At 35.9% G+C, this 24,511-nt stretch overlaps 1 protein-coding gene across 1 annotated transcript in view; it reads right to left on the bottom strand.

Annotated features, from left to right (window-relative positions):
- The window catches only part of SYNE2 (spectrin repeat containing nuclear envelope protein 2), a 430,300-nt gene that overhangs the window by 176,079 nt on the left and 229,710 nt on the right, over positions 1-24,511 (bottom strand). Inside the window, exons 58-64 of the mRNA XM_043984057.1 lie at positions 21,023-21,178; positions 18,558-18,698; positions 12,148-12,330; positions 11,565-11,702; positions 6,661-6,849; positions 4,166-4,288; positions 2,295-2,477 (exon numbers count right to left, since the gene is read on the bottom strand). Of these exons, the coding sequence (XP_043839992.1) occupies positions 2,295-2,477; positions 4,166-4,288; positions 6,661-6,849; positions 11,565-11,702; positions 12,148-12,330; positions 18,558-18,698; positions 21,023-21,178 (1,113 nt within the window). The remainder of the gene's footprint in view (positions 1-2,294; positions 2,478-4,165; positions 4,289-6,660; positions 6,850-11,564; positions 11,703-12,147; positions 12,331-18,557; positions 18,699-21,022; positions 21,179-24,511) is intronic.

The raw sequence follows: 24,511 nt of genomic DNA, 5'->3' as shown, positions 1-24,511 counted from the left end.
TCTTTTTATTCCTTCAATTTCCTTTTCTTGTCTTATTGCTATAGCTAGCATCTCTAGTATAATATTGAATAATAGTGGTTATGATGGACATTGTTACTTCACCCCAATCCTATCAGAAAAGTTTCAAGTTTATCCCCATAAGAGATAATGTTTGCTCTCAGTTTTAGATGGATACCACTTATCATTTTAAGAAAGTCCTGTTCTCACCCATCACTGCTGTTTAACATAAGAAGGTCCACTGTAAACTGCCCATAACCACATGAGAGATCCAGGACTTAGCTGTTCCAAAGAGAGGAAGTGAAGCCTGAAATTTCTGTTCTTTGCTTTCCTCCATATTGTTATTGCTTCTTGTTCATATTCATATTCAGTCCCCTTCTCCAGGGGACCATTACATTGCCAGCTTTTATTTTTCTTTCTTTTTTTTTTGTTTTTCTTTTACCTACACTGAGCTCTCCATTAGTGCTGCTAATGGTGAATTTCTTTCATATCTGAGGTCAGAATCATCTTATTATGACTCTAAGGCCTTATAAATAGTGGAAGGTCCTCTAGGAAACCTTTATCACCGTGTCACTAAGGAGTGTTGTGTCAGGAACAAAATTTAAGTATCCTCCCTGACATGTGGCTTTAACTAGCTTTTCCCTAAAGGTAGAGAAGGTATCCTTGAGACTTAACTGGTCTAGAGGACTAGGGCTGAGCTTCTGACATGGCTTCCCAGTCACCTGGGACATTAAAAGGTCATCTTGGGGGGCAGCTAGCTGGCGCAGTGGATAAAGCACCAGCCCTGGATTCAGCAGGACCTGAGTTCAAATCCGGCCTCAGACACTTGATACGTACTAGCTGTGTGACCCTGGGCAAGTCACTTAACCCTCAATGCCTCATAAAAAAGGTCAGCTCTTGGAATTAGTGCCCTTTAAACTTTAAGGATGGTCTATGTGAGTCAAAACACTCTTCTGACCAGACACATTTCTATGTGAAGATAGTACCAGTACTGTATCCTTGTAGAATATTCTTTCCATGCTAGGGCTAAGTAAATGTTAAATGTTAGAGGGTCTACAAGTGTCTCATTTTGTTCCCATCTAGAACCTGAACCACTGAATTGACCTGAATGAGGCCTGGCCCACAACACTGGGTGAAGAATTTTTCTCAGTGTGAATATGGAACCGTTTTTCACTTCATGTTTAACCATAAATCCAGTTTTTATCTGTACCAGAATATTAATATTTGTTTAGCAGCCCTAGTCATAAACTCCCATAATCCAGCTTTATTTAGTGACTACTATATACAGATAACTTATTCTTAGTTGACTATGATAAGATCTTTGATGCAGAACTAAAAGAAATGGACTTCATCAACTGGACTAATGGTCTTCATCAACAATGTCATATGCATAGAAATGTACTCAAGGACACTTGATTCCCTCTACTACAATTAGTTGTAAAACTTTAGCTGCATAGTTTGATAACTGACTTGGAATGAAATATAATTTCTGCTACCTTTCTTCTTCTTTTATCTTGTAAAGAAACCACTTTAAAACACAGGCTGTGTTACCTCCCTCCCTTTCTTCCTTTTTTCCTCCCTCCCTCCCTCCCTTCCTTCCTTTCTTCCACTCAGGACAACAATAAAGAATATGAGGATAAAAACCAAAAAATTAAATTGAACCTATTGTTTTTACCTTTTAGAATATCACTTTTTTTTGTGGGGCAATGAGGGTTAAGTGACTTGCCCAAGGTCACACAGCTAGTAAATGTCAAGTGTCTGAGGCCGGATTTGAACTCAGGTCCTGAATCCAGGGCTGGTGCTTTATCCACTGCACCACCTAGCTGCCCCCTAGAATATCACTTTTAAGTGAGATGGCCATTTTTTTATTGCTTTGGAGTTTTTAATAAAATATAGGCAAACAAAGATTTAAGTGATTTGCCCAGGATCACAAAGCTAGGAAGTGTCTGAGGTCAAATTTGAATTCAGGTCTTCCTGACTCTAAGCTCAGCACTCTATCCACTATTCCACCTAGCTATAGAACAACAGATTGCAGTCATGAATACCTGTACTCTCCACTGTTAAAAAATTTAAATGGTTGGGGGCACCTAGGTGACAGAGTGGATAAAGCACTGGCCCTGGATTCAGGAGGACCTGAGTTCAAATTTGGCCTCAGACACTTGACACTTACTAGCTGTGTGACCCTGGGCAAGTCACTTAACCCTCACTGCCCTGCAAAAAAGGAAAAAAAAATGACAATATCAACAACATTGGTATATTTCCACCAACTAAATTTTATGTCAGTATAAATCACTCACCGTCAAGAGTTCGTTTTGTTCATGGACCACCTTTTCTAACATTTTCACATCTTGTGAAAGTTGACTTGTCCTTTCAAATATTGGCAAAGATTTAATTTCTGTTTGAGGCAACCTCAGGACCACTTGGTAAGACTCTATCTCAGCAATGGACTTCTTCATGGGCTTTATGTTTTCGAGTATGACCTATAAAGTAAAAGATGCCAACATGGTATAAATGTGAAAGAAAAAGTAACTGTAAAGCCTAAGTATTGAAAAATGACAAATTATATAACTTAATATTAGAAACAATACTTAGGAATTTTAAAATGTTTCCTCAGGTTGTTAGTGCATGACTAATATTTTAGTTTTAAGAGATAAAGAGGATAGGTATAATTGCCCATCATCAAATTGTATGCTTATACTATCATTTGTTATTTTTTCAGAATTTATAACAATTCATTAATTAGTGGTAACTACTGTTATGCTTTGAGCATATTGTTTTACCTAAGCTTCATTCATCCTCCAGGGACTAGCACAATTCTCTGTATACAGAAGGTATTTAATATTTGTTGAATCAAGTAACTAGACAAAATATTCCTGAAAATAGAGCTGAGATTTTTATGGAAGAATTTAATAACTGTTCCTTCTAAGTTCACCCCTGGGTTCTTCTTGTTGGAGATATCTATATCTATATCTATATCTATATCTATATCTATATCTATATCTATATCTATATCTATATCTATATCTATATCTATATCTATCTATACATACACACATATATCTTTTCTAATTCGTTCTTTTAATCAGGTTCAAAACTTTGGAGTCATCTTTGATTCTTCAATCTCTTTTATCTTGAACACAATATCATTTCCTAAGTCCTGTTGATTCTACCTATAACATCTTTCATAAGTTCCCTAATTTCTAATTAACTGCCACCACTTAGTTAAGACCCTCTTATGCTATCACCTAGACTATGGTAATAGCCTTCAAACGTATCTTCCTGCCTCCAATTTCTCTTTTATTTCCCTTCATGCCATTTGTAATCTTCCTAATGCATAGAGCTGCATGACACTAGTCCTCTGTTTAAAAAACAGCAACGGTTCACCATGTGCATTTAATGAAACTTAAACTCCTTAGTTTATATCTCCAGTTCCTTCACAATCTGGCTTTAAACTATCTTTTCAGACTCAGTTCACAATAATTTACTTCCTACACCACTAACTCCAGCCAATATAGACTGATCTCTATTCCTCGATCTCACCCTGCCCTCTCTGCCCCTGTGGCTTTGTATACATCATCACCCACTCCTCTCTTTTCCTTCCTTCCAGGTGGAGCTCAGGTGTTCCATCTTCCAGGAATCCTTCTTTGATCTTCCCAAGGATCAAAAACAGGAACAAGCAGTTCTCTTTCCCTGCCAACCTTGAACATCTCAAGCAATTTTGCTTGACACCTCCTATGATCTTCTTCTAATTTATAGTTATTTGCATATGTCTCACTTTGTCACTAAATTTTAAGTTCTCTGTGGATGAGAATTTGATGTTTTTTTCTCATCTCTGTATCTCCACAACTTAGTAAAGTATCTTATACATAACAGTATATAGCTATAATAGTATATGTAATAGTATACAGCTACATGCATGAATAAAATACATAATACATAATAGTAAATAGCTATAGTATTGAACTTATTTAAATTGAGGTTTTCATGTATCCTTCAGTTTGTATATAGTTTTAATCCAAATATTACACTAACAACTACTGAAACCTTGTTCATTCTTCTCCACCTTACTAAGTTACTATCTTCAAATATGTAGCAGCTACATATTTGAGAAACATAGCAGAAACACAACGTAAAAATTCAGAAAATATTTTTAATGATCCATGCTCACCTCTCCATGCTTAAGATGTTCTTCAGGAGAAAAATCAAATATTTCTTTGGAAAACAGGATTGCTTTGATTTTTGAAACTTTCTTCTCTATAGATTTTACTTCAGTTTCAATAGCAACTATATCCTAGAATTTGAAAAAGTAATTTTTTAAAAAGCTAATGTATGTCTCATTGTATGTTAGTCACATATACAAAGAACATTTATTGCCAGTGATTGGATTCTCAAGAGATAACATGGTATAGTGTAGTGGTGTCAAAGTCAAATAGAAATAGGGGCCACTAAACCATGTATAAGAATAATGATGGGTCACATACTGAGTTAGAAAACCATACATGTTAATATATGTCTTTTTAAGATTAATATGTCAGCACATTAAAAGCAGATAGGAATTACATTTTGATTTGGTTCAGGCTGCACTCAAGAGGATTGTGGGCCAGCCTTCATATTTGAGGCCTCTGGCATTGGAACCAAGAAGATCTAGGTTTAATAATAATAATGATAGTAATTATGGCTAGCATTTATATAGTGCCTACTGTGAGCCAGACACTATGCTAAGTATTTTACAAATATTATTTCACTTTATTTTCACAACAAACCTGGAAGGCAAGTACTATTATTATTCCCATTTACAGTTAAGGAAATGAGGCACACAGGGTTAAATTACTTTCCCACAGACACACAGCTTGTAAGTCTGAGGTGAGATTTGAAATCAGGTCTTCTGGACTCCAGAATCAACTCTGGAATCTTCTTGACTCCTGACTTCTGACCCTAGGTGTGCTCTATCCATGGCCTCTGACATACACTGGCTTTGTGACCTTGGTCAGAACAACCAGTACAAAAGCATGGCGATGGAAGATAAAATATTCTCTATGAGGAACAGAAAGAAGGTCAGTTTTACTGGATCACAGAGTGTAGGAAGTGAGACTGGAAAGGTAGATTGATGTAAGGTTGTGAATGACTTTAAAGCCAAAAGAGCATTTTATGTCTGATCCTAGAGGCAATAGGGAGCTAGTAGAGTTTACCGAGTAGGTGAGTGATATGGTTACACCTGATTTTAAGGAAGATCACTTTGACATGTGGAGGATAAATTGAAGGGAAGGGAATGTACATTTATATAGTGCTTTCTATAAGCCAGGCAAATATTATCTCCTTGATCCTCACAACAAACCTGCAAGATAGATGCTTCTTATCTTCATTTTACAGTTGAGGAAATGGAGACAAACAGAGGTTAAGTAACTTGCCCAGATTCACACAGCTACTAAGTGTCTGAGTCTGGATTTGAACTCATGTCTTCCTGACTCTAGGTCCAGTGTTCTATTCACTGTGCCATCTCTAGCTGCATTGAAGTGTGGAAAAACTGAGGCAGCCTGGCACAAAACAGAAGCAGAAGCAGAAGCAGAAGCAGAAGCAGAAGCAGAAGAAGCAGAAGCAGAAGCAGAAGCAGCAGAAGCAGAAGCAGAAGCAGCAGCAGCAGCAGCAGAAGCAGCAGCAGCAGCAGCAGCAGAAGCAGAAGCAGAAGCAGAAGCAGAAGCAGCAGAAGCAGAAGCAGAAGCAGAAGCAGAAGCAGAAGCAGAAGCAGAAGAAGAAGAAGAAGAAGAAGAAGAAGAAGAAGAAGAAGAAGAAGAAGAAGAAGAATTTGATGATTTAGACCTAAGGTAAGCATCAGTGCTTCCTGGAAATTTTTTTCTATTTTTCTCACCCTGTATTTTAAATAGATAGTATCACCCCTCTGAGTAGTGTATACATGATACTGAGGCATCTAGGTGTTAGAATAGTTAGGGTGCCTGGTCTGGAGTCAGAAAGATTCCTCTTCTTGGGTTTGAATCTAGTCTCAGACCAGCTTTGTGATCCTGGGCAAGTCACTTAACCCCATTTGCCTCAGTTTCTTCATCTGTAAAGTGATCTAGAGAAGGAAATGGCAAATCACTTCAGTAGCTTTGCCAAGAATACCCCAAATGAAGAGTCAGTTATGACTGAAAAATAACTGAACAACAAAATTATATGATACTAAACTGAGTTAAACTGCATACCACTTTCTCAATCTAAATATATACTCTTTCTACATTAGGAAATGTTTTAGTTGATCACCTGTTGGGCTATATGTTGCACAGGAAAAGATAAATAACTAAGAACTTATAGATGATTTAAACAAACTTTATTCTAATTACTTTTTTTTTTTTTTAGGCAATGGGGGTTAAGTGACTTGCCCAGGGTCACACAGCTAGTAAGTGTCAAGTGTCTGAGGCCAGATTTGAACTCAGGTACTCCTGAATCCAGGGCCGGTGCTTTAACCACTGCGCCATCTAGCTGCCCCCTCTAATTACTTTTATTAATAAAAACTTGAAAGCAAAATTTGTTAAAGATTGGAAATTGTCACAGTGAAAATTATCTGCCGAGAGATGATTAAATCAATAATAAAGCAATATAGTTATTCTTGAGTTAAAATAAATGTAAATTAAAATAACAAAGCGATCTTTATACTGTAAGAAAACTTACATTGGCCATGTGCTGGATTTGTGGAAGACTTGCCATTAGTTTTTGCTGGAGAGTTGTGACTCTAGCACTTAGCTGGTTTAACTTAATTGGTGCTAAGTCATCTGTTTCAAAGATCACTGAAAATTCTTCCAGGTCAGAATAAACTGAATGTAGAAGATTTTGTTTCTGTTCTGAATCTTCCAAAGCCATCTACAAAAAGGATATAAGAAAGGAAAAGATAAATATCAAGAAACAGAAAATGTGAAAAATACATTGATTTATTAATATATATTAGAGAAGATTAGAATTTGCTACATTTTAAACTGCAAGATATACGTATATATAAATACATACATAATTTTATATATATATATATATAAATGCTCATGTTTAGATTGATGGTGGAAGCATTGTACAAATAGCCTATATTAACAGTTAGAAAGAATTATCTGAATATTTTCTTGGACAAATTTTTTTTAAAAGGGAAAACAATAACAATCTCAACAAACCTAACCATAAAACTAGTTGAACAATGAATGAATAATATATCAAAGAAAACTTTAAATTCTAAGTTGTTTTTTCTTTTTCTATGAAATAACAAAAAACAATTGCAATTTTTGTTGTTAGGTATTCAATCTCATATATTCCCTTTTATTTTTGTAATTCATAAAATGATACATTAATGTGCAGATTTGACAGTTCAAAACATTAGAGCTATCAGAAATGTTCAAGCTGTGAAATATGGTTTTCATCAGTTTATCATACTGAAATGGCAGATTTATGAGAAAATGCACAAAAATTAATCTAAATACACTATTATAAATGATAGAAATCGATTTTTCTCCTATGAATAATAACTTTTTTCTTTTTTTTTTATTAAGTGAGGCAATTGGGGTTAAGTGACTTGCCCAGGGTCACACAGCTAGTTAAGTGTTTAAGTGTCTGAGGCCAGATTTGAACTCAGGTACTCCTGACTCCAGGGCCAGTGCTCTATCCACTGTGCCACCTAGCTGCCCCAATAACTTTTTTCTAAGAAGTCAATTATATTTCTTTTTTTTTGGTGAGGCAATTGGGTTTAAGTGACTTGCCCAAGGTCACACAGCTAGTAAGTGTCAAGGGTCTGAGGTAGGATTTGAACTCAGATCTTTCTGAATCCAGGGCTGGTGCTCTATCCACTGCACCACCTAGTTACTCTGAAGTCAGTTAAATTTCAAAGAAGACTATGGTTATCAGCATCCCAGATGGGATCCCACTTTGTTGGCTTCCTTCTCATGGCACCACCAATGGTTCCTTGGGCCATCCACACAGGTGCAAATGTCAACATCATGAGCAGAGCTGCTGATAGGAAGCTCCTACCTACCAACAGAGCTTTTTAGAGAGGTGTCAGTCCATCGAATTTGGGAGCTCTTTGAAAGCTGGGTTGGTATCATATTTATCTTTTATTCACAACAGCTCCTTCACTGCCTTTCATATTAGCATATTAATTATTAATTCATATTAATTTGCTTAATTGAATTGAATCCCACTCATGATAAGCGCTATAGAAACCAACAGACAGGCACTAAAATGACACAACTTTGAAGGCATGCTGTGAGGAAAGCATTTGGAAACCATAAAGTGTTAGAGGTAGCATGGTACAATGAAAAGAACGCTAGATTTGGAGTCAGACAACCTGAGTTAAAACCATAACTGTCATTTAGTGCCTATGTGACCTTGGGCAAATCACTAAACCTTCTGGATCTCAATTGTAAAATGAGGTGTTTGGAGGAGGTGACCTTGAGGATACCTTCCATCTCTAAATATATGACTGACTGCATATAGATTAAAATAGCCTCATAATTATTATTTGGAAAAAGAGACAGAATCTGAAATATACCACCCTGCCACTGTGGATGATATGTTTTTCTTTCCCTTTTGTGAGTATTATCTGTGTTGCATTAGGTATCAGGCTTTGACATATTGATCAGGACAGTTCTTTTGTCTATGTTCTCTCGAATGTGAGGTCCAATTATAGAGCTGCACTGGTAATCCTTCAGAGATGGTCCCCACTGACACATCAGTTGTGATAAAGCTTGGTTAACAGATATATAGGAATTGGAGGCAGGAAAGTCATGAGTTCAAATCCTAGCTCCCACCCTTATTAGTTATGTGAGCATAAATAAATCATTTAACCTCAGAGGCTCAGCTCTCTCACTTGGAAAATGAGGATAATTATATTTCTAATATCTATCTCACATCATTGTTATATATATATACACACACACACACACACAGATATAGATGTAAATATGAACAGATAGATATAGATATAGACAGACACACATATACACATATACATCTATACACGTACATTCTAATTTAAATAATTACATATTAAATTAAATTTAAATAATTAAAATCCCCTTTTACTATGGTTCCTTCCTTGTTTCCTGCTTTTCCCCAACAATACAAGTTCATTACTAAGGTGGCACTAAGAGTAGTGAAAATAGGTCAACTAGGTACAGTGGATAGAATGCTGGGCCCAAAGTTGGGAAGACTCATCTTCCTGAGTTCAAAACTGGCCTCAGACATTTACTAGCTGTGTGATCCTGGGCAAGTCACTTAATCCTGTTTACCTTGCTTTCCTCATCTGTGAAACAAGCTGGAAAAGGAAATGGCAAACCACTCCAGTATCTTTGCCAAGAAAACCACAAATATGGTCACAAAGAGACAGACATGACTGAAATGAATGAACAACAAGAGTATTGCAAATGACAGAGTGATGGAATTTTAAAGCCAGAAGGGACTACACAGCTCAGATAGTTCAATAGTTAATAATTAATTGCACAAATATTAATACATACCATATTGTGCACTGGTAATATATGAAACATTTCTCTTACAATCATACTATGAGGTGAATATTACAAGTATTATTATTCCCATTTTGCACATATATATCTATACACACACACACTATATATGTGTATATAAACTTTAAAGGGCTACATAAATATTAATTCTTAGTCTGGGTTGTTTAAAGCTTTACACAGAATCTGTGGCATTTTTTATGGCAATGGAGATTTCTGAACAAGTTTGCCTTAATTACATCCAATATGTTTGTACATCAAACCTTATGTCTTTGGAACCTTCTTTTACAAATGCAAACAGAAGGAAGTTTTACTCCAAATTTGAAAAAAAACCCATGTTTTAAAAATGACATTTCTTTATTCAACACATTATGATGCAAGAAACTAGGAGGATTATTTACATGTTCTCCAAACAAACATAAAGACAAAAACTCAAGGAATACAATGACTTTTTTTCATATAAAATATGCGGTATTTCATGAGGGCTGGGGTTTGTGGAATGGAGTGATTTCCCAGCAGTAGAATTCTCAAGAATGACTTCATTAGAAAGTCTTTCCAAACTTTAGGTGAATTTCAGGAATCGTATAATTTTCTATGTCCCTCTTCTTCCTTCTTCTGTTTAAGCTTCTCTTTAAACAAGACCAGAGAATAACTGAGAATCTTTCCTCAGCACAAGTATTTCTTGAATGGTAGAAATGGCAGTTCCCCAGTTGTGTCAGAAGAAGGCAGCACTAAACCAGCAAGCATTATCTGTTCCATTCTGGACAATGTAATACTGTTCTTTCAAACTTGTAGGAGAATAGGCACCATCTTTGTCTCCTAATTTGGTAAACCCACTTAAGTACTAGACTATGAACTATTGAGCTGACTGGAAAGGAACTGACATTTTTAGAAGGGTCTGGTGGAATAACAATCAACTGGGACAACATGGTGAAAGAAATTCTAATTTGGGAAGAGAAAGATAAATCAAGTTATGAAAAAATATGATCATGTTTCAATCACAGAACCTAAACTAATGGAAAGAAGGAATAGTGTGGGTGATCCAGAACATTCTATAGCTAATTAACCAACATTTATTAAGTTTCTATTATGTGCCAAGCACTGTAGTAGGTGCTATAATAATTTTAAGTGAAAATTCCAAAGTCAACATTTTGCTTAGGAAGTCCTTATGCTTTTCTTTTGAAGCCACTATAAAATTAAATTCTATAAAATAATATTTATCTTCAGGTTTCATATTTTTTCCTTGAACAATATAGAAGGAAGGAAATATGTTTACTAGATAAAACTTAAGTGAATTCTCAGTGTTTTGGAATTCTGTTCTAGTCATAGACATTAATGTGAAAATTCCTCCCTTTTTCTTTTCCTTCCTTCCTTCCTTCCTTCCTTCCTTCCTTCCTTCCTTCCTTCCTTCCTTCCTTCCTTCCTTCCTCCAACAATACAAGTTTATAGTTTAGGTGTCAGTAAAAGCAATGCAAACCACAGAACCATAGAATTTTAAAGCAAGAAAGGACCACAAAGCTCAGATAGTCGAATGTTGTCATTTTCAGATAAGGAAACTGAGTTTTTAAGAGGTTTGCCCAAAGCCACAAAACTAGTGAGTGGCCCAGCTGCCCAGAAGCCAAGTTTACTGATTCTTAGACCATTGCATTTTCTATTGCATTCATCCTACCTACCTATGTATTGTATAGTTGGAAGATAAGTTGAATGTGGACAAATAAGAAAATAACAAGACAAGCAGTACGACATAGTGAACAGAGGGGTTTCCTTATAATCAGGAACTGCTGGGCTCAAATTCTACCACTGATATTTACCAGCTAATTGACCCTTAGCAAGGACCTAACCTTTCAGTGTTTCCAGATAACTCTCTTAAATCTAGAAGTTACAGATAAAACAGACGTCAACATAAGTAGAAGGAGATTCCATACTAGTAGTTCCCCAAACTGATGAAATTACAAGTTTCTAAGACTGTTGTCACCCCCTACCCCACTCAAAAAGAAGATATCAATCAGAGTAAAAGTCAGTAAAACTATCAGTTATCATTTAGGTTCAGTGAGTCGCAGAAAAACAAACACCTACCTGAAGGGTATTAGCATGGTGACTCAGGGCCTTTGAACAACTATAATCAGCAGGGCCATCTAGCAAACTACTGGTATTTTCTATCCAAGTCTCAGTATTCCTTAAGAGGTCATTATATTCTTCCATCTTAAGTGTGGCCTGGGAAAAGAACATTGTAATAATTTTCAAAATCTGTTTTTGATTTTCAATAGATTTCAGTAATTCAGAAATTGAGGTTTCATTACAATCAGGTGTGTATATGAATCCATCTCTCTTTTTTTGGTGAATATCATAATATAAAATGAAAAGAGAATAATTTATTTAAAACCCGGAAATTTTGGTTTTCTCTAAAACCAGGCTCCTTAGCTTTTTTGCCACAAATTCCACTCTGGCAGGTCTGGTGAAGCCTATGGACACCTTCTCAGAATAATATTTTTGAATGTTATGAAAAATACATAGGATTACAAAGGAAACCAATTATATTGGAATAGAGTAAAAAACAAGTTTAAAGACCTTAGGGTTAAGAAACTCTGTAAAAACAATCTCTTTTCCCCCACACTGTATATCATCACAGTCTTCTGCTGTCTATCTATCATAGACTCACCTTATTTAACTGTGAAGTTCTATGTTCAGCTCTCTGTGACACCTGTTGGTATTGTTGAAAAGGGACCATTAAGTGATCCATCCATTCTTGTGCTTGTCCTGGGTCCTGTTCAACTATATCCTGGACTTCAGAATCTAGTTCATTTAGTTTGGAATGCCAGAGATCTAATTCATCCCACATTTTCTGTAGAAGGAAATCAGAATTATGCCCAGAGTTATTAAAGTACCTATGTGTCCTTTGACACAGCAATACCACTAATGTTAATATTTCCAAAGATGAATAGGGAAAAAGGAAAAGAACCTATATGTCCTAGAATGCTTATAGCACCTCTCTTTGTGGTGACAAAGAACTGGAAAGTGCAGGGATGTCCATCAATTGGGTAATGGCTGAATAAGTTGTGGTATACGATTGTAATGGAATACTACTGGGCTATAAGAAATGATGAGCTCAATGATTTAAAAAACATAGAAATACTTGCACAAAATAATGAAGAGCAAAATGAGCAGAACTAAGAGAATACTGTATATAGTAACAGCAATATTGTTTTAAGAATGGCTTTGAGACAATAAGTTACTTTGTCTATTATAAATAACCCAAATTAACTATAAAGGACAGCTGAAGAAAGATGCTATCTGAATTCTGAGAAAGAACTGATAAATAATAGTTTATATAGAATAATTTTACACACATACATACACATGTATGTGTGCACGTGTGTGTGTACACACACCCATTTGTGTCTAATGGTAGCCATCTGGGGGGGGGAGAGAAAAAAAGAAATTTATATTATAATTTTTGTTGTATTATTTGAAAGGAATAGCAAGTTGTGCATAGTAGATTTGCAGTTTCATGTACAGTCCAATCACTTTTTCATTGTACTATGTAATGGAAATGCTTGTTTTCCATACATTTAAAATACAATTGTTTTTTTATTTTAAGTGAGGCAATTGGGGTTAAGTGACTTGCCCAGGGTCACGCAGCTAGTAAGTGTTAAGTGTCTGAGGCCAGATTTTTTTTTTTTTTTTTAGTGAGGCAATTGGGTTTAAGTGACTTGCCCAGGGTCACACAGCTAGTAAGTGTTATGTGTCTGAGGCCAGATTTGAACTCAAGTCCTCCTGAATCCAGGGCCGGTGCTTTATCCACTGCTCCATCTAGCTGCCCCATACGATTGTTTTTTAAAAAAAGGAAATTAGAAGTCAGAGTATAGACACTACATTCCTGGCCTTCCTCTCTACCAGTCGCTACACCTTTCCCCATATGTTCCAACACAATGAAGAGGGAGACAAGATGCTCCTTGTTTCCACTTGACAATTTCAGACTCTTCTTTTACCACCATCATTCAGTGACCAGGATCTAGCAGCAATCTCTTCTTATAAGTTCATAGTGTCAAAATTTTCTGACCAATTCAAACTGTAGTGGGTGTTTAAACTAGGTTCATGGTCATTTTCCTAACTTACTCAAAAAGTTCAGCACTTTGATAACTGTCCTTTTCTCCTCCCCAACATACTCTTATTCTAGAGAATTTCAGTGCTCCCTCAAACTTCCTAACCTCCCAGTTCTTCAGTCTTCTTAAATCCAATGACCTACTCCTTCACTAGTATTAATTAAGTATTTTCTATGTATCAAGTACTGTGCTAAGTGCTTTACAAATATTATTTAATCTTCACAACAGCCCTAGAAAGTGGGTTCTATTATTATTTCTATCTTACAGTTGAGGAAACTTAATACAGAGAGAAGTTAAGCAAATTGCTCAGTGTCATATAGCTAGTAAGTGCCTGAAGCAGAATTTAAGTTCATTTCTCCCTGACTCTAGGACCAGCACTCAATACACTATACCACCTAGCGGCTTCTTTTTGATAAGTTGAAGAAATTGGGCATTTTTAGCTTGAAGAAATTTAGGCAGAAACATGATAGCTGTCTTCAAATATCTGAAACATGTGAAAGAGGGAAGACTGGAAAAAGGTAAATTTTTAATTTTTTTGTAAAGGGAAGACTATATATAAATATATAAACTATATGCATATATATAAAAATATATAATATGTAAACTATAGATCATTGAGCTTTGTTTAGATTCCTTGGAAATTTTTTGGTTTTTTTGCAGGGCAATAAGGGTTAAGTGACTTGCCCAGGGTCACACAGCTAGTCAAGTGTCAAGTGTCTGAGGCTAGATTTGAATTCAGGTCCTCCTGAATCCAAGGCCAGTCCTTTATCCACTGTGCCACCTAGCTGTCCCCTTTCTTGGAAAATTTTAAAAAGGATCATTAAAGATAGTGAAAACCTATGGAAAAATGTTATCAGATTAGTTTTGCTTCCTTTTTTTTTTAGGTTACTAAGAAGTAGATCAGGGAATATTGTAGATACTGTTTATTTACATTTTACAAAAGTGTTTAATGAAGTTTCTCATACTGTTCTTTTAGAAAACACAGAGGGAGGGAAGGAGAGAGAGAGAGAGAGAGAGAGAGAGAGAGAGAGAGAGAGAGAGAGAGAGAGAGGAAGAGATGACCAATTAAATGATAATACAATTAAATGAAATCAGAATTAGCTGAGTGTCTGGACACAAAGAGCAGCCATCATTGGCTCAATGTCACCATGGTAGAAGGTCTCATATGGGAGATCTCAAGTGGGATCATTATTTGACCATGTGCTATTTAACATTTTTATCACAAATGGATTTATAAAAAAACATTAATGGCATGCTTAAAAAATTTAAAGGTATACTTATCAAATTCGAAGATGCCAGAAAGTTAGAGAGATAGTTAACAAATTAGATGAAAGAGTCAGGGTAAAAAAAAATCTTTGCAGCCTGAAGTATTGGATAAATCTAAGAAATTCAATAGAGATAAATACAAAGTCTTATACTTGGGCTCAAAAATTTAGTTTCAAAAATATAGAATGGTTGAAAAATAGTTAACAGTTTGAAAAAGATTTGAGGATCTTAGTGAACAATGTTTCATCAGTGTCATGTGGCAGCTTTATTTGCCCTTCACTTCTTCCCCACCAACCCCTGCACCAGAAAAAAAAAAAAAGTAACGCCTTCTTAGATTTCATTAAAAGAGACATTGCTTCCAGGAATAAGGAGGCTATAATCTTTCAGTAGTATGGAATATAGTATTCCATTCTGCAATTTTGTCAGGGTTTAAGAAGGACATTGCTAGTTTTGTTTTCTTTCCATTTGAGGGGGGAGCAGTTGGAAGAAAGAGGAGGCTAGCAAAATGTTTACCAATGCTAAAGAAAATGCATAGGAGAGAACAGAAGGAAAGTTAGGATGAAACACAAATAAGCAGGACACTTGAAAATGACACAATGAATTTTTTGTATACTTGATGAGAAAGAAGCAAGCTGTACATGGTGCAAATTCTTGTTCACACATACAATTTCCTTTTTAACATTTTGTTTTGTATATAGAAATGTTCGTCTTATTTGGTATTTGTAAAATTCAGAATTTCTAAAAATGTGAATTTTTTTTAAAAGTCCACTGATAAGCTAGAAAGCATGGAGAAGGCCAAAAGAAGATGGCAGCAGTCTTGAATCTAGGTTATCTGAGGAAAGGTTGGAAGAAGTGATGATGCTTTGCTTGAAAAGGCAAAGGCTTGAGGGGAGGGAGGTTATACTAGGTAGTTTCAAGTATTTTAAGATCTGTCATGTGAAAGAATCATTGAACTTGTCCCATTTGGCCTCAGAAAACAAAGAGAGGAAGAATGAATGGGAGTAATAAAGACGCAAATTTAGACTAGGGTGAAGAGAACTTCCTTAACAATTAAAACAGTTTCAAAGCAGAATTGGCTATTCAGTCAGTAAGTCTTTCAATAAACATTTACGAAGCACCATCTATGTGCCAGGCACTTGACTGTTTGGGGAAGTAGAGGGTAACCTATGATTAAAAACCTTCAAACAGAGAATATTTGGGCACTTGTCAGGTATGTTAAAGTAAGTGATTCTTTTGGGATATGGCTTGGACTAGATAGATGGCCAACAAAGTTATTTCCAACCCTCAAATTCTGTGATTCTGAGATATGAAGTAGTCCTTCTTGGCCCCAGGAACTAGACCTAGTACCAATGGCTAAAATTTTTATGGAGACAGATGTCAGCTCCACAAAAGGAAAAACTTCCTAATTATTGGTTGGTCGGTTGTTGTCCTTCATTCCTGAAGAGGACCAAAATGACATCACTATGTTGGAGTCAAAGTACAGTGTGTCTGAATGTGGCTGATGAGGCCAATCTGAATTTGGACAGCTCTGTATAAAAGTTAATTGGATTACTTTGGAAAGAAACTAGTTCCCTGTCACTCTGGGTCTTCAACCAGAGGCTTAGATAAATTAGACATGTTATAGAGTGGCAAAGAGATTCCTATTCAGGTACTGGTTGGACCAGGTTGACTTCTGAGGAATCTTCTGACTACATCTGGGCATGTGAAATCTTGAAGGCAAAAATCTTTAATCATTTTAATAATCTTTAGGAAACCTATCTATATGAAAACTAACTAAATTAGATTGACTTACATTGAAAGAACTTAAGGTTTTGTCTGTGGATGAATAGTTATAATTTGAAATAAAATCCTTTAAATTAAAAATGATTTTAAAATGTTTTTCACATTCCCTGTGCACTTTGGGAATTCAGACATGGAATCTCAAGACCATGCATGATGTTCTTCCCAAAATGTGACATCCCAGAACCAAATGCAATATTCCCAATATAATGTGGTCAGGGCATAATATAGTCCCACAATAATTTGTCCTGTTTAGATCCATCTGGATTATTGTATTCAGCTCTGAGTGCTTTGTGTTTAGAAAGAGCAATAAGTTAGAGGTTTTCCAGAGAGAACCACCCATAATGGAGAGAATCCTCAAGAGCTTGCCAAATGAAAACCAGTTAAAGGAACTAGAAAGGTAGAGCCTGGAGAAGCCTTAGGAAGCCTTCAAGTATGGATGGGCTGTCCCACAGAAGAGAAATATGGCTTGTTCTGTTTGGTCCCAAAGGGCAGAACCAGGAGTAGTGGCTGGAAACTGCAAGAAACTCATTCAGGTTACCTAGCATTTAGAGCTATTCAAAGTAATAGGCTGCCTCAGGTGGTAGTGAGTTCTACCTCATAGGAGGTCTTCAAGCAAGTGGATAGCCACTTGGCAGGTATGAGAGAGGGGATATTTTTTCAGACTTAGGTTGGACTAGATCAGCGCTTCTTAAATTTTTTCCATTCGCAAGTCCTTTCAGCCTGAGAAATTTTTACTCAACTGCAGGTATATAGGTATATAAAATAGGTATACATAAACGTTTACTGTTGCCAAATTTTTCATGACCCTGGTGACCCCTTATGTGGTTGCAACCCACAGTTTAAGAAGTTTTGGGCGTGGCAGCTAGGTGACGCAGTGGATAAAGCACTGGCCCTGGATTCAGGAGGTCCTGAGTTCAAATCCAGCCCCAGACACTTGACACTTACTAGCTGTGTGACTCTGGGCAAGTCACTTAACCTTCAATGCCCCGCAAAAAAAAAAAAATGTTTTGGGCAAGTTACCTTCTAATGTGATTCTGTGATGGTGAGTCTTGACAATGATATTATCCACAGGTGCAGGCTTAAATGCAAAACTTAAATTGCTATGTAAATTGCCAGAAATTAGTATTATTAGTCTACCAGACCCCCAGTGAAGACATCTTTCTCCGAGGCTTCTACTACATTCCCTCTGAGTTCACAAAATGTTTACAGAGCAATATAGGAGTGTGCTGGTAAATATTTAACAATCTGTCTGAAGGGTGAGTGGGAATATATGCACACATACTTAAGTTTCATCTGCATTGAATACACTTTATAAAGTCTAGACACTAAACAAAACAATAAATAAAGCTAGATGACTTGATTTCTGAGGTGTAAGTGCTCACAGTGAAAATTTAATAATTGGCTTTTGCAAGCTTGTTAGAACTGGCTCCAGCATACCCCAGATGTTATTTGATTTGGATCTTCTGACATTTTTTCATTCTCTCAGGAGTCAGAAGTTAAGTGGTTACTATCTTTAGTAATCTATTGAATCATCCCCTTTACTATGGAAAGCCTGCTTTCCATTTTTTTTTCTTAAGCTTCCTTCAGGACCACAAATCAACAAGTCAGTGGATCTCAATAGATAGGCTCTCATCTCCACCATAAATATGTTTTGTAAAATGTAATCTTAATTTCCAATAGAGAAATCCTATTCACCATTACAAGTTTCTAGTACTTCCAGCAAAGATATGCCTTCTGAGTTGGGGCCAGTGTCTATGTGCCCACACAAAGTACAAGATGCTCAATATTTCATTAGCTGGAAGTAGCAGGAAACATTCACTGGAGACCAAGTGAGTCAGATTCTTGAGTGAATCAAATTGTGGGATACAGATCAGTCATCAAAATCCCTGCCTGAGAGGGAAGAATTAGAGGACATTACCTTTTGAATTTCTTGAGCTTGCTCAATATTTTTGCTTTTCTGTTGTAACATCTTTTCAACATTCTGAAGTCCATGATTAATTTCTTCTATTTTTCTACTCATCACATAAGAAGGCGAACTCTTCAAGACTTCATTTCTAATCTGTTATAAAAAGAGAAAGTTTTATTCAACATTGAGAGACAATTCAACATCCTATCCATTTGTTCCCTGATAAAGGGCAGTCTGGAGGTAGAAAGGGGGCAGTCTCTGTGTTGTGCAAATTCACTCAGAACAATCCCTTAAGAACTGGAGGATTTTTTTTTTTCTAGATGAGATATTGATACTGATGTGGCTTACTTGGTGTTGAATAGCAATTTTTGCCCACTAAGTTGACTATTCACAACCATGCCAAATGCTACAGAAGGTATGTACTGTTTAGAATATCAGAAACAGTACCCACAATGGTCAAAGAATACGGCTTGCCTCACAATGGGAACTTCAGAAATAAATTATTTATGACTTGTTATCTTGGCTTCCTGTGACAGCTAAGCACAGGAGTTCAGCATTTCTAATAAAACTAAACTTCTTCCAAAGCCAGCCAAAGAAAATGTAATTTCTACTCTATTATTCATTTGGTTGAAACAATATAGTCTTGAACTAGTTGACACTTGAAAATATATGCTGCTTAATATTTTTAGTGTGTTTTTTTCCACAGCAATCAAAGCCTGCTCATCGAGCAGCATGATTTTCTACCTGAATTATTCCTTAAAGAAAATAATTTATCTCTAGGAGATTAATGACAAATGTGTTGCTTCAAATGCCCCAAGAAGATTCATTCCTTTTGAAATTTCATTGACAGGGGTCTTGAAGTAGCCATTAAAATAAATGAGAATGATGGTGATGGCGATGTCTTACTTTTTTGCCTAATACTTTTTACCTTTGCAAATTACTTTTGCAATTTCTCATCTGAGCAGCACAACAATCTTTTACAGGCATTCGGCATAAGAGGAAACTGAGGAACAGAAAAGATAAATGACTTGCCTAATTCCATAGATAAGGTTTATAGTGGAACCAGGGACTAGAACACTGCCCCGATCCCAGGTCCTTTCTACTAGACCACATTATTATCATCTGCCAGTTTTATTAGAAAAAAGAGTTTTGTTGTTGTTCTTTTGTGGGGTGATACTTTGCATGGGTAATCCACCTACATTAAATATATACCACTTAGATGAACTGCAAAAAAAAAATCATGATTTAACAAACACAAAGAACAATCTGAATTATATGCAAGGTTACAATTTCTACTGTCAGATGATAACCATTAGCTGTTATCTTTAACGAATGTACCTGTGGTCTAAAGTACAAGTGGAATTTTCAGAGGCCCAGCTGTTAAAGACTCCTGAGACTTTAAGTGACTTTTCTAAGGAATTCCACATGCTATTTAAAATAGAACAATATTTTGTTTGGTTTGTAAATAAAGACATGCTGTTCTCCTGAAAACAATAGTCCCTGATGCTTTAGGAGCTACCCAAAGATCTTTATGTCAAAATGATAAGATTTACTGCTAAATGCATACTTGTAGAGAAGGGAATTTTAACTTAAATAATTAATATATCAGAACATTAGTATATATATTCTTGACATTGTGGATGTAATACTCATATCTATAATACTTGTTATATATTCATGTTACCTTCATATAAATATTCTAAGAAATGTGATACAGAATTCATGTGTTATAAAGAGATATTACTTACTAATTCCATCAATTAAACTTAATTTTTGGCATTAAGAAATCTTTTATTTATCAAGTTACCATCTGATATTAGAGATTTACAATCTGATTTAGGGATATCTGAAATCAATAATAGAATGCTACTGTGAGACCCAGACTAAATTAGGAGAAGGGAAAAGCAGGAAAGATAGAAGTTACCTCTAAACATTTTGTCTTTTGGTTTGGGTTGCCTTTTTCTTTTTAAATCACAATAAAATTAACTCTGACTTTCTTTGTTCTCCCTTCTAAAACGTTCTCCCTTCCTGTCTTCACATCTATATTCAGGTGTAAGATGTGTTCAAGTTTACTCAGATATCCTTTTTTCAGATCTTGAATAGCTTCAAAAAGCTAAGAGCAAACATGTTTTAAGACAAAAATCTATGACTCAGGTATACTATAAAGGATAATTAAACTGTACCTCACACTAATTGGGAGCATCCTAAATAAGGAATGAAGCATCAAGGGAAAAAAATGTACAGATTATTCTGGTCTCTTCTTTCTGTCACTTGAAACTGCTTCAGAGTTCAGATTTCAATAAAATTTTTTTTTCACTTAGCTGAGCCATAAAAAAGCATATATTCACAAATAAAAAGGCAACTAAAATGAAAATGTGAACCCAATTATATTTTTATTGAAAGGCACATTGCTTCCTCTATTGCATAAATGAGAGATAAACCACAGGAATGAACAACGCTGCCACAAACATCATTACCTTCTCATCTATGTCTTCTAAAGTTTTTTTGCATTCTTCCATCTGGCACTCAATCTCTGCAGGAACTATGGTATACATCTCAGAATACTTGATTCGGAGTTTTTCCATAATATTCTCAAGTGCTAGCTTCTCTTTGTCAATTATTCTCTGAAGAGCCTTAAAACATTAAAGAGGGTTTTCAGTACTAACTAGACACAGGAAAAGTTTAACTCTAAAACTGAAAGCAGTTTCCGAGAACATCCTTATGATTTAAATGAGTAGCTTTTTGCATGACAAAACTCCACCATTCATACAAGCTGATTAAACCTGAGAGATGCTCAGTTTAGTCAGATGATGCCTTTCGATTCCGAAGAATTAAACTTGATATCACCTCATAATGTCAACCCATTGTTGTAAAAAAAAAAAACAAAACACATTACAACATCTCCGAGCTTCCAAAGTGCCTCTAGGATTTAACTTTATCTCGCTAGCATTCCCGATATAAAAACCTGTTCAGAGCAAAAGTTTTCAGAAGTTTTTATTAGCTTGTTGCCATTTATGCTTCTTCCTACATTATCATAACAATGATGCAAGGCCACTAAAAGCTGGAAGCTCGAAGCAAAAGTGTCTGCTTTCATGTAATTATACAGCACAGTGAGCCCAGCTTCTTTCAAAACCGAGGGTTCCAGTTCCACAGGAAGAATGTGAGTTTTAAGAGATAAAAGCAACTCGAACAAACAGTCTATTGGTTGTGGCCTAGAAAGAAAATCTGATCTACATTCCCCTTGCAGTAATTATAAAAGAAAAACTCATTTGTTTGGGAACTTTCCCGAAGATCAGGTGGAAAAATACTTTATAACTTTCCAGTGGCCTTTTCTGATAGTCACTATTTGGGGAAGAATTAGTTATTAATCTTGTTAATGGACCAAGACATTGCCCTGAAGAGCAATTACAATTTTAAATGATTCTGTGTAATGATTTATCACTGAGTTAGTTTTTAACTTCTGACTACCAACCCCCCCCCCATTTTTTATCTTTAGTACCAGTCATCTCTATACAAGTGAAGTTAAGTGGAATGTTATATAATTATTGTGGTAATTTAGACAAAAGTAGGGCTTGGTGGTGGGGGTGAGGTCTGAATTGCTCACATAATTATGTAATCTTTTATGTTACTTATATCCAGTCTAAGAGGACTACCCTTCAATCAGAGCTCTACACTGATGCTTTTCCCATGATGATCCCATAAATAAGTGACATCAAGTTTCCTCTCTCAATATACTGTAACAAAACAGCTCCAATTACAAACAGCATACAACTTCTGAATGCATCTAAAAAACTGATTGAAGACTGTTGCTAGAAGAGAAAGCTTCTGACTTAGAGAGACATTACCATTGTGTCTGTACTTCCAGTGGGTTAAGAAATTAGTACCTAAGTGAACTTCATTCTGTGGGCAGTCCCATGTTTGATATAAGACACTGTCCCATAATTAGGCAGGGGAAAAAACTGAGTCTAATCTAATGTGTACAAGTAATCTTGATGTCCTAGTATGCTATTTGCTAATTACCACAAGATAAACATACAGATTTGATTCAAAAATGAAACCTAATTTATCATATGTACTCTTTTGTTATATGCAAATCCTCATGTTATTTATAGTATACATAATGCCTTTAAAAACAACATAGTTCAATATCATCTTCTCTCTTCCCCCATTCAATTATCAAACATTTATTAAGCCTATAACTTGAAAGGTACTCAGGGAGATACAAAAATAAATGACATCAAACATAGTCTCTTTACTCAAGGAGTTTGACATAGAAAGGGAAACGGAGATGCAAAGACAAAGGGATTGTTCAGGGACTAGTCGATTTCAGCTAAAGTGTCATACATAGGAGAAGGGGAGTAGTAAGAAAGAAAGCTGGAAAGTTAAATTGAAGCTAGGTTATAGTGAACTTTGAATAACAAACTATAAAACCAGACTTTATTTGGTTGGCTTTGGGGATGTTAGCCAAAAGTCACAACTCCTCAGGGAGTCACTGAAGTTTTCTAGAGTGGAGATCAGAGGTATGTATTAAGTAGATTAATCTAATGACAACATATAGGAATCAAGTGAGGAAAGACTGGAAGTAGGAAGTCCAATTAGGGGGCTAACATGACAAGAGGTAAAGAGGGCCTGAACTAATATGTGGACAGTGGGTGGTTTATATTTGAGTGATACTGCAAAAGTATACTTGACAGGGCTTAGCAGCTAGATGCGTGTGGGAAATGAGGAGAGGAAGAAGTCAATAGTGACAGTAGGGTTTTGCCCCTAAGTAACTAGGAAAATGGTGGTATAATACCCCTCTCTGGGATATGTTGACAATTTGTACTTGTACTAGTGGGCTGAGCCCCCTGAGGGCAATTGCTAATGGTACAGGTTCTAGATACCCTAAGGATATGGGCTCAGTATCATAAATCATGTTTTCCATTAATAATACTTTAATTAGTTATTAATTATTTGTAATTAATTAATAGCTATTAGCAAAAATGTTTACTAATAAGACACAGTAAAAAAAACCAGATAAACCCAGCAGCACTAAAACATTTCCTCATCCCTGATAACCTGGCGTACACTTTCCCCCAAATACATACAATATGGACTCAAACTAATAGTACAATGATATTGAGGCTGGCACCTAATGACAATGCGGCCAAGGGGACTTACAACTCTGGAATTATGGGGCCTCCAAATCTTTTCTCTCCTCATGTGGTCCTCTCTGTAGCCCAACTCTCAAATGCCAGGGCTAGCTTTTTTTTAATCCATTGCCAGATCTCCAGGGGTTATGTTTCTTGCAGCTATTTCTGGCCTCAAGAGACTTCCTCTGTATTTGTATCTGTCTACAGCAGGAGTTCTTAACCTGCTGTTCCATGAACTTTAAAATTTTCTTTGATAATAGTATTTCAATATGATTGGTTTCCTTAGCAATCCTAGGTATTTTCATTTTATGCATTTAAAAAACATTATTCTGAGAAGGGATCTATAGGATTCAGAAGACTACTACAAAAGGGGTCCATGATGCAAAAAAGATTAAGGATCCCTGATGCAGAGTATACATCTCTTTTTAGTGGCAAAGAGCTGGAAATAGTATGTCTCTAGTCCTTCAACTGTATCCAAAACTCTCTTGAAATGACTTGTCAGCTGCTGAATAGGGTGTTTCCTTCTGGGTAAGAAGCTCCAAGGTTGAATGATATGGCCAACGGGAAAGGGGAGGAGAAAAAAATCCTCTATCATTCCCCATCAAAAGCTAAAGAACTAGGTTCTTCCCCAACTGTTGGTTCTCTCTCCATTGCCCTCGAATTACTGAACTGTCTCTAGGATTAATCTGTTTAAAGTTCTTCAATAATTTAGCCAGTTGTTTTTTTGTTTGTTTGTTTGCCTATTGACATTACCCATTTCTGACTCAGAGAAGTAGTCATATTTCTTAAAGGGATCATAGGATGTTAACACTTTGTTAACATAGTAACACTTCA

Source organism: Dromiciops gliroides, chromosome 2 (assembly GCF_019393635.1).
Source record: "Dromiciops gliroides isolate mDroGli1 chromosome 2, mDroGli1.pri, whole genome shotgun sequence".
NCBI classification, from domain to species: Eukaryota; Metazoa; Chordata; class Mammalia; order Microbiotheria; family Microbiotheriidae; genus Dromiciops; species Dromiciops gliroides.
The sequence above is the reverse complement of the archived record's forward strand: the minus strand, read 5'-3'. Positions and strand labels throughout refer to the sequence as shown.